This window comes from Choloepus didactylus, chromosome 2, assembly GCF_015220235.1.
Source record: "Choloepus didactylus isolate mChoDid1 chromosome 2, mChoDid1.pri, whole genome shotgun sequence".
NCBI classification, from domain to species: domain Eukaryota; kingdom Metazoa; phylum Chordata; class Mammalia; order Pilosa; family Megalonychidae; genus Choloepus; species Choloepus didactylus.
Genome location: NC_051308.1, coordinates 203780948 through 203797989, shown reverse-complemented (window position 1 = coordinate 203797989; position 17042 = coordinate 203780948). Strand labels below are relative to the sequence as shown.

Genomic DNA, 17042 nt, shown 5'->3' with positions numbered 1-17042 from the left:
CATTATGGGCTGGCACCATGTTAGGCAACAGTCTCACAACAGCTCTGAAAGGAAAATGTTAGCACACGTTTGATACATAAGGAAACTGAGGCTCAGAAAGGTGAAGGTAATTTGTTTAAAGTCACACAGCTGGGGTGTAACTGAGCCATGATTTGACTAAGTTTACTTCCAAAGCCTGTGCTCCTCCGACCATGCCACACTACCTATCTCCTTGGCAAATACTTTGACTCTTCCTTCTCAGAGGTAGACTCTAGTAAGGAAACATTCCCTACCAAATTTTAGTAAGCTTATCTGGACTTAGAAGATAAATGGTGAGTTAAAAAACAAACCTCCCTTGCTTATCTGAGAATTTCTAGGTGAATCCAGTCCATCAGGATGCTTTTCTGAGACTGCCAGGGGTCTTCTGCTGGTCTGGGTGTCCTGAGCAAGGGGAACTTCCAGGATCATGCCTTTCTTGGCAGTTCTTCAATGAGATTCATATCTTTATTCATTTATCAATCAGTATCTATCATGGGCCCCTTCTTATCAGGGAGGCATACACCACCTGCTTTCAGAGAAGGCCTCTAAGAGCTGTCAAGCCCACGCTGATCACTTTCGTGAAATGTGGGCCGACTGATAACTCCCTTGGGTTCTAGACAGGGTAGGCAAGGAACTTTTGTATTGGCACTCTGCTCTGTACTGTGCTTCTAGAATTCTCAGCGTCCCTTGCTCAGTGTTTTTCTGATCCCTTCTCCATCTTATCCCTGGTGCTGAAGTGTCAAGGCTGCTTGAACCTGAGAGTCCAAGGGTTAGGGCAGCCAAGGCTGAGGGACCTGTATCTGTCCACAAAATCAAATGAGGCACCAGTTCATAGTTACATCTCCTGTAATCAGAGTACAGGAAATTGAAGTGATGGGCCGGGCTACAGACCAAAGTTTCTCAAGCCCCACGCTTAGTCTGGGGGGATGCTGGCTTTCCTTTTGGTTTGGGTCTTTTAGGGGCAGGCTGTTTTTGAGTTGGAGTCCCTGCCTCAGAACAGGCAGGAGGTGCAACCCAGAGGGAAGGGCTCAAGTGCATATTCTTGCTGCCCTAGCACATTCACTGAGAACAGTCTTTGTTGATGCTGACCAACTAGGGACAGGAGCACATTCTAGGCTGTGGAGTCAGACCTGGTTTCTGTCTTGCCTTTGCTGCTTTTTAGCTACTTGGACAAGTGAGCTCTCTGAGCCTCAGATTTCCTTATCTGTTAAAATGGGATCATGTAATCTAGCTTCAAGATATAGAATTAGAGTTATTTTGTGTGAGGTTCTTGACTCTGAGCCTGACACACAGTATAAGCTCTGTAAATTGTAATGTATCAACTCTAATCTGTGTCCCCTCTCTAAACTGCATTCCTGAGCTTCTCATTGCTTTGCAGCAGGGTCATTGTCCATGAGAAAGCTCTTCCTGGCCTTCCAGTGGGGAATCTTTCCCTCCTTGATTGGCTTCCCCCTTTCCCTCCTCCCCCTAGTCTGACTCGGAGTGGCTGTCTCTGATCCTGCTTTTGCTTCCAGGGAGGGGCTAGAGGGAACAGAGTCCCTTGTTTTGACCCCTTCCTGCTTCAGTGACAGGAGGGCTGCAGAGAGGGATTAGTGAGCTAATTAGAAATGATTGCATCTCTCAGCATTAATTAGTAGTGCTATGGGCTTGCAGTGTGCACTTTGGAACTGAGCCCCCTGCGGGACAGCATGGCAGGCAGCCCTCTGCCTCTGGGGCCTGCCAGGTCCTGTGCGCTGATTAGAAATGATGGAACAGGTTTGGGTAGGCACAATAAGGGTAGCCCTCTCAAGGTGCCTTGGGCCCACCAGCCTGGCTGCCCAAGGCCTGATGCAGACCCTCTATATCTTTATAATTAGGCCTCAATCTCCTCTCCTGTAAAATGGGACCAATGGACATCAGATAAATTTTGGGATGACTTTAGACAGGACACTAAGGGTTGTGCCTCAGGGCTCTTGGGCCGGGAACAGAGGTTTTAGCTGATGAGTGAAGAGCCAGCCAACTCTGGCCCCCAGAGGGACCTTAAGTTCTAGCCAAGAGATGTTCTCTGACACCAAAAGAGATCCTGGTCTAGGGCTCCTGGGAAGATACCTCTCAACATGGAGTATCTTTGTCTGTTGGACTATCATTGAGCACTGCAGATAGGCAGGTACTGGTTGAGCATGAACTAGCTATAGCCAAAGAGTGAGCATTTCCCTGGTGTAGCATCAGTCTCCTCCTCCTCTAGGGGCTCTTGGCAAAACCCATTTCCCAAGGGAGCAGAAGGTGCTACAAAATGCAGGCTAGATCAGGCACTGAACAAAGGGGCTAATGGCTGGCAGGTCAGGATGTGTTAGCTCCACTGGGACCCTGGGAGCTCCAGTGACCGTCTGCCTGTTCTTTGTTTTCGGTTTGTCTATGCAGCTCGGATTGGGAAAATGAAAAGGAGGAAGCAAGATGAAGGGCAGGTATGTCCCCTGTGCAACCGCCCCCTGGCAGGATCGGAGCAGGAGATGAGTAGGCATGTGGAGCATTGCCTTTCTAAGGTAGAGGGGCCACCACCACCTACCTTTCCTCTCTTTTCTTCCCTTCCCCTCCCCTAATACTAGCTGCTGACTGTCCCCAAATCTATAGGCTTTTGGGGTCTCTGTGTGGTCTCAGCAGCTTCTTTCTCTCTATTCTTTGCCCTTTTCCTTTGCTTTCACTCTGCCACTCCCCCTGGGGCTCCAATGGGAAATTATTGGGAAGAGGCCCAGGTCTTTGACCTCTAGATTGGTTTCCTTCAAAAGGGGCCTAGAGCCTGGGGGCCATCTGGCACACTGCAGCTGGGACAGGGCTGCGCCTTCCTTGCTGGCCCTGGGGGCAGGTAGGACTGGCTGGGCCATGCATGATTCTGCTCTGTTCTTCCCAGAGGGAAGGCTCCTGCATGGCTGAAGACGATGCTGTGGACATCGAGCATGAGAACAGCAACCGCTTTGAGGAGTATGAGTGGTGTGGACAGAAGCGGATACGGGCCACCACTCTCCTGGAAGGTGGCTTCCGAGGTACAAGCAGCTGATGCACAGCAGTGGCACTTTGGGGGCCAAGAGGCCAGGGGTGGTGGCTGGTCATCCATACCAGGTGGGAATGCTGCTGGCGGGGCTCCTTTGTGACCATGCTGCCTGCCTGTGATATGCATATTAAAATGGATGTATTTGGGTGGGGAAATGGAATTGTGAAGCTGCAAGCTAGGAGTGACGAGGGGGGCTCTCAGCCTCGGGTGATGCATTGAAGGTGACAGCCAAGCCGCGTTAGCACCTGCATAAAATATTAAAGGGACGGTTATGCATTTATCACTCCATCCCTCTTAAGGCTGATAAATGAGAATCCAGCAACCTGCTGTACACCTCCAGCACTGGGGGCCCTGAGGGCTTCCAGGCAAACACATTGGATTTTCCTCCTCCTCCTTAGCCCATGTCAGGGAAATCAGTTACAGAGAAGAGAGTGAGTTATGGCAAATTTTGACCTCCCATGAGCTTTATTGGTGAATCTAATTTTAGCTCTGATCCCATTTCTTCTCCCTAGGCACCCTCTGCCCTGAAGCAAGAGGGGTCTGGGCCCAGCTTCTCCCTGCTTCCCTTAGGCACTCTCCATTTGCTGCTGAGGGTTCTGCAGGGCCTGCCCATCTCTAGTGCCCTCCCAGCCCCTTGGAGGGGTGTGGCTTGGCCCAGTGGAAGCCAACCCCCCATACCAGGTCAGACAGCAGAACTGGTTGGGTACCCAGGGTGAGTGTTGTCTGGGCAGGGAAAGGGGAGCCGTATGCCTCCTGGCCTCCAGCTCTTCTTTCTCTGTGCACGAGCACATCTGGCACTGCAGCTTGTGGCCATTAATGAGCCAGTCTGCTTCCCATCTGCCTCCAGTTCTCTGGGCAACACCCTTGGGAGTACTGCCATGCCTGGTCCCTGGGGGATTTCATAGCAGCTGGGAAGAGGGTCTCTGCAGGGCCATGCTCCTTGGGCTAGTGCTGAAGAGTGGTCTCAGTGCTGTCCAATACAGACTGGCTAAATGCCAGCATTATGCCACTGGGCTTCTCTCACATTACCCAAGCTTTTGGGGGCAAGCCAAAGCATAAATCAGGAAGGTTAGTCAGACCAAACTGTTTCCCTGAGCTTGATCTGGAGAGTGATCATTTGCCATTTTACTCCAGGCCTGTTCTGCAGCTTTCGTTTATTTGAGGGCCTGGGAGGATGGGCAGCAGAGCCCAGGACCCCATGAGTTATGCACACAGAGGTGGCTGGTGGCACCCCATGTGGGGTCAGTTCCAGGATGCTGCTCTGGGTTAGCTGTTGGCCACTGCAGCTATTCACAGCTTCCAGGGCTGTGGCCACTTCGTAGGATTCTTGGCACAGAACTGGGCGGGTGGCTTCTAGGCACCAGAGAGGGCTTAAGGGGGATAAAGCTGCACGAGGCCTGTTGGTTTGACAGAATATTTCTCCTGTGTTGGGATGCACTTGCAGAGGGGGTGTGAGGGGCTGTTAGGCTTGGGGCGGGTGTCAGTTTTCCCTGAGTGTTTACACTATGAGGTTGTTCCTTTCATGAATTCCTGAGGGGAGTTCAAAGAGGTCTTTTCTTTGAGCGATTTGGAGAGCGAGAATGAGAGTGAGACTTGAAGAGGGAACATGGGCTGGAGGTGCCTTTATCTGCAGAGAATTGCTCCAGCTTTCCCGATAGAAGCTGCTGCTGCCTCTTGAACAGCTTAGTGCAGTCAAAAGACAGGCAGACTTGAAAGGCTGTTTTACAGCGAGATCAGCAGGGGCCATGAGACAGAGAGCAGGGCACAGCAGAGCGGAGGAGGCTGAGGCTCCTGGGGGGGGGACAGAGGGCTATCAAAGGGAGGCCCTGGCGATCCTGACCGCCTCTACCCCGAAATCCTGTCTGCAGGAGCAAGCCGTCTGTCTACCCTCCCTGGCCGGGACCAATAGGCCCCAACTCTTGGGGGGGTTGGGTGTGGCCCCGCCAGGCGGGCTGGTGTCAGTGCAGCGCATTGATCGCCCGCCGGGTAGGCCGGGCCGCAAGCTGGGCAGCGCGTGCTTAATGTGATTGAAAGGCAGTTAAAATGGCGGTGACCTTTTCAGGAGGAATTAGATTGCCTGCCAAGACCGGTTAGAGGGAGTGATAACGCCGGCTGAAGAAGCTGCCCAGCCGACTTCAGAGAGAGAGAGGCAAAGGCAGGATGAGCAGGAGAGCAGCGAGGCCCATTTAAACTGTGCTATGTATGTTGACAGAACAGAGATTGCTGTCCTTGTTAGATATGAAAGAATTGAAGAATGGCAGATAAGTTCCTATATCTGATCATCCCCTTTCCCCCCTCCCAGAACAGGGCCCCTTCGTCATCCTCAATAAAGCTTCCCTCGGTGGCCCACCAGGAGCAGGTCTGATGTATCAAATCAGTTTAACTTAAATGTTACCTACTGTGGGAGGCAGTGAACAAGCAAGGGTTTTGGTGGAGACACTGGCTGAGAGGATCCAGACCTTAGAGATGGGGACCCATGGTTACTGAAGAGGAGGCCCAGATAGCTCAGGCATGGGAACACTTTGAATTGGTGTTTTAGGGAAAAATGAAGTATGAGACAACAGGTGAGTGATGAGATCAGTCCAGCTGGAAACAGATTTTTGAGAGACTAAGAGAAATCAGTAAAGATTTCAGGAGAGTATATTGGCAGAAATTTGGGGGAGCTAGGAGACACTCGGTCCTCAGTTCTAGGAGAAAGCCTGGGCTGTGTGCCCAAGCTGTTAATTTTCCTCTCAGAACCTTAGGTTTCCTAACCTGCTACTGCCGTTTCTCCCCAGCCAGAGTTATAATTGCATAAAGGGCAAGACACAGAGCCTAGTGCTTCATCAACAGTCTCCTAAAAGAGATGAGCAGTTAGGAGAAAAAGATGTTGTCCTGGGGCACTGTGCCACACCTGGGCAGAGCAAGGGGCCTCGAGGCTAGAGAAGCAGGCCACAGGGAAAAACCTAACTCGACAGCCTTTGAGACAAACCTACCCCTGCCTGTAGTCAAATAAGGTATGTGACACCTGGGTCTCTCCTGTATTGGTCACTAGTGAGAGTTTGCTCAACTGGAATTGGGAGCCCAGGGCTCTGATATCCCCATCAAAATTGGAAGGGACAGGAATGGTTGGTTTCAGGTAAGTTGGCAGTCATGTGGTGGGCACAAGAGTGATGAGATGGAGAATTTCCCAGGAGACTGTACAGGAAATGGCAGATATCTGCAGCCCTATCTTTGAGTTCTGGAGGTAAATGCCTTGCTAGAATCCAGCATTAAGCCCCTTTGAATCAAACAGGTGGGGTACTACAGAAAGCCAGGTGTATAGGAGCTCTACCCTGTCCAGATCCTGGCCCAGTGACTGCCTCTTTCTCAAGTTCCTGTCGTACATTTAGGGTGGTTCTTATAGCCTGGGATCAGAGGACAAGAAGGGCGGGCAGCTTTAGCACAGATCTTTTAACTGGCTGTTTCTTGATAAAACTTCAGCACCATATCACGGGGCAAGGGGATGAGGGGTGTTGTAAGTCCAAGGGCACAGGGACATAGTCCTTGCCCTAGCTGCTGCCTCTTTTGGCAAGTTGGTTCCCCAAAAAATGGGAGTCCCAGATGCTAAAAATGTCCCCCAGCACAGCCCTGCTGCTGGGTCCCATGAGTGACAAGTGTGGAAACAGCAGACTGCTGGAGGCAGTCTTGCTGCCTTCTAACTCCCCACCACCATTTAGTTATAACTGTTGCCTGTTGGGAGGGGTGAGGAGAGGTGGCAAGGAGCAGGGCACCTTCTGTCCCCTGTGGCGACTGACGGATTTAATCGCCTTTTGGAACACAATTGTTGAACTGGGACAGAGGGAGTGTAGGCAGAAGGAGCAAGTATCAATGGTTTTAAACGGCGTCTGTCTCTATGCGTCTCTCCTGACGTGAGGCAGTGAATCGCGTTATCGAGGAGGCCCGGGAAGTGGCTAAGTGCGTTTGACACACGCCAACTCCCTGCCTCCACACTGGATAATTGCATTGTCAACTGTTCAGCGAGGTGGCAGGTGACACTGCAGGCCGATTGATTGTCCCGCATCACCGCTCCCCAGACTGTCAGCTCCCCAATCGATGGCGTTTACACAAGACACCGTAACTGCATCTGTAACTAATTCCAGTGTAAAACTCTCCAGAAGCTGCAGCCCTTGCCCTCCCCATTGGAGAGCACAGGCCTCTGGAGGGCCCCAAGACTTTCCTTTCTCCCTGGGCTCTGGTTTTGTTGGGAGCAGCAGGTGAGGAAATCGATGGTTTCTTTTTTGTGGTTTTAGGTTCCAGGACGTTACTGCTCCCAATAAACGGGCATCTCTAGTTTCTCAATCAATCACCTGATCAATTGATTAAATTAACACTGATTTTTTTCTTCTTCTCAAAGGCCCAGGAAGAAATGAGTTTATGGGAGGGTGATCATTTTTATAAAATTTTGACTTATCATTTCTGCAGTTAACCCTCTCCCTCTCTATTGCTTAGTTTTCACTTGGAGGGAAGAGAGTTTTTGCACTGTCCTACTCAGAACTGGGCAACTCTGGCACCCACTCTGTTGGGTGTCTTTGGCCATTAGGCTTGGTTTGCCTGTGGACAGCAGCCCAGCCCTTTATGCCATTTGGTGGGGGGCGGGGGGTGAGGGGGGTGTGGTGATAGAGCCCTAACAAGGGGGCCTCCCTGGTGAGTGACGGGGCCATCTTGGAGCCCTGGGGCTGAGCCCCTTCCCTGGGTAGCAGCAGCAGGAATGGCAGCTTGCCTGTTATCCCTGGAGCTATGTGGAGCAGGAGCCAGAGCCTTGGAAAGGAGCTCTCTGTGCCATCTTGCCTCTGAGTAGTGGCTTGGGATATTCCAGCAGCTGAGAACATAAAATGACTGTGGAGCCTTCCTCTCCAGGCAGGAGGGGGGCAAGCTGGCGGGGGCACTGTCTGCATAAAACAGCTTTATGGCCGTTTCTTTTTATTGTGATTCTGCCAGAAGTCAGCAAGTGACATTTCATTAAGAAAATAAAGTTTAATGTGCTGGGAAGGAGGCTGGAGCAGGCTGGGGCAGCACGAGAGTGAAATTGGTGACGGCAGCCTGTTCTGAACACCTGTGGGGGTAGGGAGACATTCCCAGCATCTGTCTCAGCTGGGGGATAGAATCAGGGGCAGGGGCAGAGTAAACTGCTCAGACCAGAGGCAGAGAGGCCTTTTCCTCTGCAGACTAGATGCCATGCTCTCCAACCTGTGTGGCTAGTCAGAGGACTAGAAGGCTGCTGCCCAGCTGGGACATGGGGTCAAATAGGAGAGTTGTGTCCTGAGAGGTTTCTCCGGGCCACCAGTTCCCTTTGGCACAGGGCTTCCCAGGACCAAAGAAGATAGTGTCGCTAGCATTTAGCCAGTGCTGCTGGGATGTGTTGCATGGCACCTGATGTGGGCCTGGCCAGCTCTGTGCTGGATGATGCTGATCCCAGCAGTAAATCATACTTGGGACTTACCTTTGAAAATTTCAGTCTAGTGAGGGACAAATGACAATACATGGTAATAAATGTGATCCTTGAATTGCATAGGAGTCTGGGCAAACACCAAGGAAAGAGCACATGTGTATAAGTACCAGGAAAAGTCTCATCCTCCACTCAGAACATCTGAAGGGCAGCAACTGGATCTTGAAACTAAATTCCCAACATTAAGCCAGAGGATGATCTCAATAAAGGTTGGAAGAATGTTGTTGAGATGAGCATTCATTCATTCAGCAAGTATTTGTAGCAAGTATTTTGTATTTACAGAGCAACTTCTACGTGTAGGCACTGTGAGTTAACAGAAGCATGTTTGAACTGTCAGACTTTTAAAATTAGCAGTCACTTGTTTTATAGACTGGGGGGGGGTGGTTCTAGTCAGAGAGAACAGGAGGTATGGAGGTATAGGGGCATGAGAAAACATGTAGGACTTGGGAAACCACAATAGCTATGGTCCACTAGAGCGAGTCCTGGTCAAGGCACAGGGCAGTAGGATGCAGAGGAAAGGACTGAGGCCATAGGCCTGCTTTGGTATGCACAGCAAAGGGCCAGCACTGCACAGGGCTGCTGGGATTTTTCCTGACAACTTTGGGGTATCCTCTACTGTCTGCTTTGCCATGGCAGCCATTCTGGTCTCAGGAATAGTGCCAGGGTTCTTTGCATTCCTTTTGCCCACCCTCAAGGCAGGGCTGGGCAGGGCCAGGCTGAGCAGCGGACGTGAGGCTGGCTGCTAAGCTTTGTGTACTTGGGGGAGGGGGTTGGCAGGGCTCAGGGGCCACAGGCTGTAAGTGAACCTGATGGCTACATTCTGATTGATGGCGGAGTTTGTCTCCCAAACTGTCATAGGGTTTATAGAGGTGCCACTCACCCACAAGGCGGGAATTGCTTGTCAGGACACCTGGCCGTGAGAAGACAGAGCTGTAACTTGGTGTTTTCTCAGCTTAATGGCCCTGCTGCTGACCTGCCTGCTGCCTCGAGTTTGTTGGTGCGTCCTTGGAATGGGGAAATGAGGACTGTCAGGGAGGGAGTGGAACCTAGGAACACTTAGCCTCTTTCTTTCCTTAGTGCTTCTTACCTCTAGGGTGGCTAGAACCTTTGTGTGACCAGAGACCAAAGAAGTAGAAGGGAGAAGAAAGATCAGGAAGACAGTCCCTTTGAAATGGGTTTGAAAGATGAAGGAAGAACATTCCAGATGGAGTGAATAGCATGAGAAAAAGTTAGAAGAGCAAAGCACACAGGGTATGTCTGAGGTGCAGTGAGTAGTCTGTATATTCGTATGCATAGGGCGTTTAGAGTGAAGCGAGGGGAAAAGTGACGGTAGAGAAGTCAGTGGCATCCAGATCCAAATGGATCTGGCCAAGGAGCCTGGACTTGATTGTCCATAGAAAGTTTCTGAGCAGGAAAAAGAAAGGTCAGAACTACATGGTAAGCAGGATGCGGGAACAGACCAGAAGCTTGGAGACCCATTACAAGACTTATCCTGATGAGAGTATAATTATGGACTTGTGAGGGTAAGAAATGACAAGGAGAAATTTTTGAGCTCAGTGGTCTGAACCCTGAGGTTGCTGATCCCACTTGCCAGATCCCATCACATTCATCCTTTGTGCTTGACAGACTGCTTGCTGTGCTAACCAGTGAGCTGTGGTCTGAGGCCCGCTGGGAGGGAGAAGGGAAGATGCTCTATGGCCTCTGGCCCTGGGCTATCAGGAAGGGTAGCCTTGGGAGTCAGAGAGACCATGTGGCAGGTGAGTGGACCTGGCCTCGATAGCCAGCCTCACCCCAATAGCCAAGAGTCTGCCTGGGCTATGCCAACTGCACCCAGGTGGGGTGGCCAGCTGACCAGCCCTTGGCCCTGCCTCAGCTCAGCCTGGTTGCCTTCGCGGACTGCTTTGAAGCAGGTGTGCATGCCTAGCCTCCCTTGTCTGTCCCTTCCTAATCCCTTTATAACTGCACTTGTCCAGGAATCTGGGCTGAGAGGTGGAGATGAATAATTAATGTCAGGCGCTTCAGACACCAAATATTTGAACAGCTGCCTGGTGTTTCTGCTGGCAAGGACCTGGCAGCCAAAATCAGGCCATTGGCCGGGTTCTCCCTCTGTGGTTCTAACTGGCCTTAGCCCTCCTGTTCTTCCCTCTAAGGGACTTCTCAGGCTGGACCATGGGAAATAAGGGAGGCCCAGGTCCTGAAGGAGGGTGATGTTGTAGACCTGAATGCCTCTGTCCTCTTCTTGCTCTTTCTGGAAGGCAGATGGACAGCAGGCCTGCGACTGCATGTCTCCTGAGGACCTGCCACAGTGTGTGAATGGGCTAGTTTATGAGCAGAGACCACTTGGAGCAGCACGCAGTGGCAGAGAAGGATGAGGTCTGCAGAGTGAAAGGGACTGAAATGTCAGAGTCAAGAGCACCTAGGTATCTGGCTCTACATCCCAGGCCTGAGTTTCTCACTGGGCCTTATCGGTCCCCAAACCTGACCCCTACCTAGAAGCGACAGAAGGGGAACCTTTGACCTAGTTTTGTTGGTCTCTGGCCTTCCTCACATCCTGCTTTCCACAGGCTCTGGCTTCGTCATGTGCAGCGGCAAAGAGAACCCGGATAGTGATGCCGACTTGGATGTGGATGGGGATGACACTCTGGAGTATGGGAAGCCACAGTATCCTTGGGGCACTGTGGGGCAAGGTGGGGCTGCAGGGGCAGGCCAAAGAGAGTAAGGAAAGTAGCTAGCACCTCTGGTACTGGCCCACAGCACCCCGGGACAGGAGTCTCATAGTTTTGGCCAGGAGGAGCCCTCCTGAGGAGTCAACCCTCATGACCTACTACCAACTAGGATCCATTGTCCTTGACCACCATGCCAGATACACAGAGGCTGACGTCATCCCCTGCACAGGCGAGGAGCCTGGTGAAGCCAAGGAGAGAGAGGCACTCCGGGGCGCAGTCCTAAAGCAAGTGTGGGCACAGGCTTGGGTGGGTGGGATGGAGGGATGGGAAGCCCTGAGGCAGGAGTCGACCCTGTATCTACCCTCAGGGCTACGCTCCCTGCCTTCAGGGCTCACTTTTTTTTTTTTTTCTTCCTTTCCTCTAGTGGTGGCCCTCCCAGCACACGTATCACGCCTGAGTTCTCTAAATGGGCCAGTGATGGTAAGTCCTGACGCAGAGTAGAAGTGATGGGGAAGAGGGCCATTCTTGGATGGTGGTGTCTGACTCGAGCCCAGCCCCTCACCTGTGCTGCTCAGTCTGACCAGACTGTGAGTTTCCCCTCTGTCCCAGCAGAGATGCCATCCACCAGCAACGGTGAGAGCAGCAAGCCGGAGGCCATGCAGAAGACCTGCAAGAATAGTGACATTGAGAAGTGAGTGTGGTTGGCCAAGGAGGGGTCCCTGGGACAGCAGTTCAGTGGGAGGGAGAGGGGCCTGTTGCTAGGCCCGCTGCCAGGGCTCCTGGCCCCTCTAGAGTGCAGCTCAGTCCTGCAGCCCTGGGCACACAGCCGGCAGTGGGGCCCAGCTGGTGTAAGCGTGACTCTGTGAATTGATTGCTGGGCCATGGCCCCAGGAGCCTTGGTGGAGGGAGGAGCAGTCTGCCTGCCTGCCTGCCCGCTGCGGCAGCCTCCGCCCGGGGAATGTGATGTATGGCCGCCCAACCCAGCCGGCGCACTTGATTCATCTCCAGTTTCTGTTTCTTAATCGGGAGCTAAATTGGTTTCATTTTTCTTGTCCCGGGTGGCGCTCGCAGTGGGTTTTAGGCAGGAGCATTGGGTCTCATCACTTCTGAGAGGAATTTTTGGCCTGGGTTCTCTGGCAGGGGAGAGAGGGAGATCCATTAGCACTTCACCCAGGCCTGAGCAGCCCGTCCTGGGGCCCCAGGAGCAACAACGGTGTGAAAACAGCTGGGTAGCTCCCTGCCTTTCCAAAAGCCCACGCAAGCCCAGTTCTGGCCCTAGGAGTTGGCACTGTCCAGCCCAGGCTGCCTGGAGCTGCGACTATTGGCCATTGCTTAACTCCCTGCACACATATACACACACATACACCCCTCCACTGGAAGCTAGGTTGCCTGGGGTTAAAAGCCAGCCTCTTCATTCCAGGGCCAGTGTTCCATCTTACCTCCTGCCAGCAGAGTGGATTGCAGGCCGGTGCAGGGCTGGGTCGGTGGCCCGGGGTCACCTCCCATTTGTTTCCCTCCATTTTGTGTTGTCATAAATTCATTCCAGCCCGTTGTGGTTGATCAGTTTATCTCGGCCGGGGCCGCGAGTGCTGCTGGCATGATGTATGGGCCGCGGCGCGGGGCCCGGCTGCCCATGAATCACTGCAGCTGCTCCGTGTCAGCGCCGGAGTGGGCCGCATGGGTTCGGCGCAACCAGCTTGGGGGCGGGGGGGGATGACGTATGGATGTTTATTTAATAATTCTCTCCTACTCCAGCTGAGCAGGGCGGGTGGGGCCATGAGGGGCGCCCACCCTTGTCTGGAGGGGCTGCTCATAAATCAGAAAGACAAGATCATTAATCAGGGATGGCGCCCGAGGGGGAGGTGGGGGCCAGAGCCAGTGGCCATCCATGAAGGTACTACCCACCCAAGGCTGGGGGGAGTCAGGATTTCTGTCCCACCTGTGGGCGCACAGACACCAGTAGGTGGGGCTCTCTAGGGTGAGTTGGGGGCTGGCTAAGTTACGTGCAGATATTTCCAGTGGGCTTAGATCTGCCAAGATTGGGTCTCATTGGTCCCTATGACTTCTCTTCCTCACACTCAGGGGATGAGTTCCCACCCTAGATCTCATTCACATCCTCAAGAAGGGCAAAGGCAGGATGCCATGGCTTCCTCCAGGAATCTCCACCCAAGGCCCTGGAGGGGTTTAGGAATAGCTCACAACCAACCTGGGCCAGAGGCTGAAGGATTGAGTATTTCACCAGAGCAAAGAGGCTCAGGTGTATGCTGAACAAATGCAGGATAGGGTGGGCTCTAGAGATGGATATTGGCCCTTGGTGTGGCCTTGGAGCTCTTAGAGATGGAGCAGGAAATGACTTCCTTCTTCCCTGGCGACATCCTTTTTACCATCCCAGCTCTAGCTCATTCTGTGGTTTGAGGGTTGGGAGTTAGTGCTCTATTCTGGGTGACTGCCCCCAACTCTAGGCCGTAGTTTCTCCGTCTTTGAAATAACCACCCACTCCCAGCAGTTTCAACCTAGTCCTCATTGGAATTTACTAGAGATCAGATGGTGGTGGTACATACACCTTGGGCAAAATACCAGGGAAGGAGTCAGTTGTGCCGGTGCTTGGGAGGAGGGGGTGGTGGGGTGAGCACTTCTAGAACTGGAATTTTGAATGGAAGCTGCCACAGAATCAGCCAGTGCCAAAAAGAGCTGGAGTCAGCCCTTCTCAGCTTCCTTGGAGAGAAGCCATGCAGAGGGAATCTTGGACCCATGGAGCGATGGATGTAGAGTGTCCCTGATAGAGGGATACAGCCATTAGGGAGCCACATTCTGTGTTGTTGCTAGCTCTCAAAGAGAGAGAGGTCAGAGATCAAAGTTTGTTACTGCCCATGGTATGTTATCCGTTCTCGGCACAAACACACATGCACGCACTCACCTCCCTTACCTCTTGTGTCCAGCAATAATAGGAAACCTGGAAGCTTTCAAGCTTTCTGAGCCTATTGTCTCCCAAAAGCTGGAAGAATGGGTCACCCCAGGAGACTGTCCTTACCCAAACCACACCTCACTTACGACTGTGCAGTGGCCTCTGCCTCCACCTCTGTCCAGTCTTCACTTCCCAGTTGAATACATCTTTTCAGCCTCTTCCAGCATCCTCACTGACATCTCTTCCAGCATCCTCATTGTCATCTCACTGCCCATAAGATAAACTCCAATCCCCGATTGTGGTATTTGAGGTCCTCCAAACAATCTCCTTTCTCACTTTGGCTCCCCCTGCTTACCTCAGGTGAGCCTTCTAATTACATGGCCTCTGGGTCTCTTGGTTTTTGTTCTTGCTGTTCCCACTCATGGGGACCTGTCTCCTCCTGGGTATATCCAGTATAGAGTAATGGTTAATCACACAATTAACAGTTGATCACGGAATCGGCCTGCCGGCATTTGAATCCTACCTCCCCCAGTCTGTGTAGACCTTAATTTTCCTGTGCTTTAGTTTCTTTACATTTAAAATGGGAATACCAGAATCTTCTCATGGAGTTTTTGTGAGGAGTAAATAAGATAATAATTATAAATCCCTCAGTACAGTCCCTGACATTTAGTAAGTGTTCAATTAACTCTAGCCATTTTATTTGTATTATCATCGTTATTATTCCCTAAGGCCCATCTCTGGTACCATCTTTTCTACTCCTCCAGAAAGCATTCTTCTCCCACTTGTGAGCTCCCGCAGCTCTCCTGGGTCCTGTTCACTTGTTTTGGCAATGCATGGGTGACATCACTCCTTGAGGTGGTCCAAGCTGTTCCCTCTTCAGCATTGCAGCTCCGTGAGCCTTTGAGAAGTTGTAGGAACTTCGCTTGTGCAGGGCTTGGACCACAGGCCAAGAACTACCAGGGCATCTGATGTGCCTAAGAGAAAATAACTAGGAACCCTGGGGAAGGCCAGGCATGCAGCCCTGGGACCCAGATTATGTGGTACTCATCCGGTCCCCACATCTCTCACCCTTTCTCTGGGGGTTGAACTGGCTCTTTATTCAGCAAATGTTTACTTATCCTCATGGGCCTAGCATGGGGCTAATGTCCATAGTAAATATTGGTTGAGTGAGTAGCTAGCCCTCAGAGCTCAGGCTAGCAGAGGAGACAGACATTTGCAGTTTTAATAAAATATAGTCACTACTCTGGTGAAGTCAAGTACAGGGTGCTGTAAGAGGGTGCTGGCTAGGAGGGTTGAAAAAGGCTTCTGGGAGGAGATGGTAACCAAACTTGGCCTGAATAATGAGGCAGCATTAAGTGAGTTAGGAGGTGGGGGTGATCCAAGCAGAAGTGCACAGACCAAGGGAGTGAAAAATGATGGTGTGTATAGAGAAACTTAGTAGTTTTCTGTGGATGGAGCATACAGTATGTGGCAGGGTGCCGAGGGATGCCGCTAGCTGGGGCTGGACCAAGGAGGACTGTAAGCTTGTTAAGAAGTTGGGTAGAACTTTACTCTGAGGGAGACACTGAAATGTTGGAAGTAGAAATGATCAGATTTGCATTTTAAAGAAGGCAAATTCTTCTAGGTGCTGGGAGAAAGGAATGGAGATGATGGGATTGGAGGCAGAAGGGCTATTAAGAACATTAGTGAAGTGGTCCATAGAAAAAAATCATGAGGGTCCTGACTGGTGGTAGTAGGGGTGGAAAGAAATGGAGAGTTTCCAGAGATATTTAGGAGAGAGATGATAGATTTTGGATGTCAGAGTGTGGGTGACTGAGAAGGAGTGGTTGAGTATGGTTCCCAGATACCTGATTTAGAAATTCACTGGGATGGAGATGATAGGAGGAACAGGGAGGGTGAGGAGTTCAGTTCTGAACATGGAGTTTACAGATACGGGATTGGGTAGGGGTGGGAGGGAAATATTTATATTTGTGGTTCTGGAATTTAAGGGAGGTATGGGCTGGAGGTTCAGATTGCGGGTGCCAACCTGCTGTCCAACTATACTGCCGCCCTCTTTACAGAATCACTGAAGATTCAGCTGTGACCACCTTTGAGGCCTTGAAGGCTCGAGTCAGGGAGCTTGAACGGCAGCTGTCTCGTGGGGACCGGTACAAATGCCTCATCTGCATGGTGAGTAGAAGGGAATCCAGGGGTGCCCTTGGTCAGGCTTCTGTGCTCCTTGGGGGTTGGAGAGGGTCTCAGCACTGTGATCTCGGCTCTTAGAGGGTGGGCCAGCTTCAGAGTGACCCCTTCTCTGCCCACCTCCTCCCTAGGACTCGTACTCGATGCCCCTAACATCCATCCAGTGTTGGCATGTGCACTGCGAGGAGTGCTGGCTGCGGACCCTGGTGAGGTGGCATGGGGGTCGGGGAGTGGGTGGCTGTTTTTTGCACTGCTCAAATGCCCTTGCTCATGCCTGAACCTGCCTCAAGGGAGAGGAAGACAAGGGGCAGGCAGGAGGAGCCGGAACATAGAACAAGAGTTAGAAGCCAGGATACTTACCCCCGAAGCTCACTAAATTGTCTCCTCCCCCACCTCAGTTATATTAAATTCTCCCCCTCCCTGGGTTCACTGTTTTCTCCCTTCCCCGTCCCCTCCCCCAGAGGGCCCACTGTATTACACATATTGGTGAGACCCCAAGTCAGGAGGGGGCTGGTTGTAGGTAAGCAGCACCAGGGCCTCGGCCCTTCCCCCTCCCATTACTAAGCTCCTTCTGCTCCTGCCCCTGTTCTTCGCTCAGGAGCAGCCATTAAAATGTCGCCCGGAGACAGCAATAAAAGGCCCGGACGTGGGCTCTGTGTCCTGATCAAAGGCCGCGTGTAATCTCGTTAGGGCTGCGGCAGCCACAGCTGGACCCAGCCTTGTTCTCATTACTGGGGCTCCCGCTGCGGGGCTGGCCAGGCGGTTTGATCCTGGCGT

The 17042-nt window shown here is 52.0% G+C and overlaps 1 protein-coding gene across 5 annotated transcripts in view; it reads left to right on the top strand.

The window, feature by feature from the left end:
- The window catches only part of RNF220 (ring finger protein 220), a 249869-nt gene that overhangs the window by 231632 nt on the left and 1195 nt on the right, over positions 1-17042 (top strand). For 2 of the 5 annotated variants that reach the window (XM_037827410.1, XM_037827413.1), the window contains 8 exons: positions 2419-2540; positions 2906-3038; positions 11078-11174; positions 11377-11463; positions 11604-11659; positions 11792-11870; positions 16145-16253; positions 16397-16471. In XM_037827410.1, the coding sequence (XP_037683338.1) occupies positions 2419-2540; positions 2906-3038; positions 11078-11174; positions 11377-11463; positions 11604-11659; positions 11792-11870; positions 16145-16253; positions 16397-16471 (758 nt within the window). Of the gene's footprint in view, positions 1-2418; positions 2541-2905; positions 3039-11077; positions 11175-11376; positions 11464-11603; positions 11660-11788; positions 11871-16144; positions 16254-16396; positions 16472-17042 lie in introns of all 5 variants that reach the window. The other 3 variants (XM_037827411.1, XM_037827409.1, XM_037827412.1) reach the window with 3 other exon arrangements.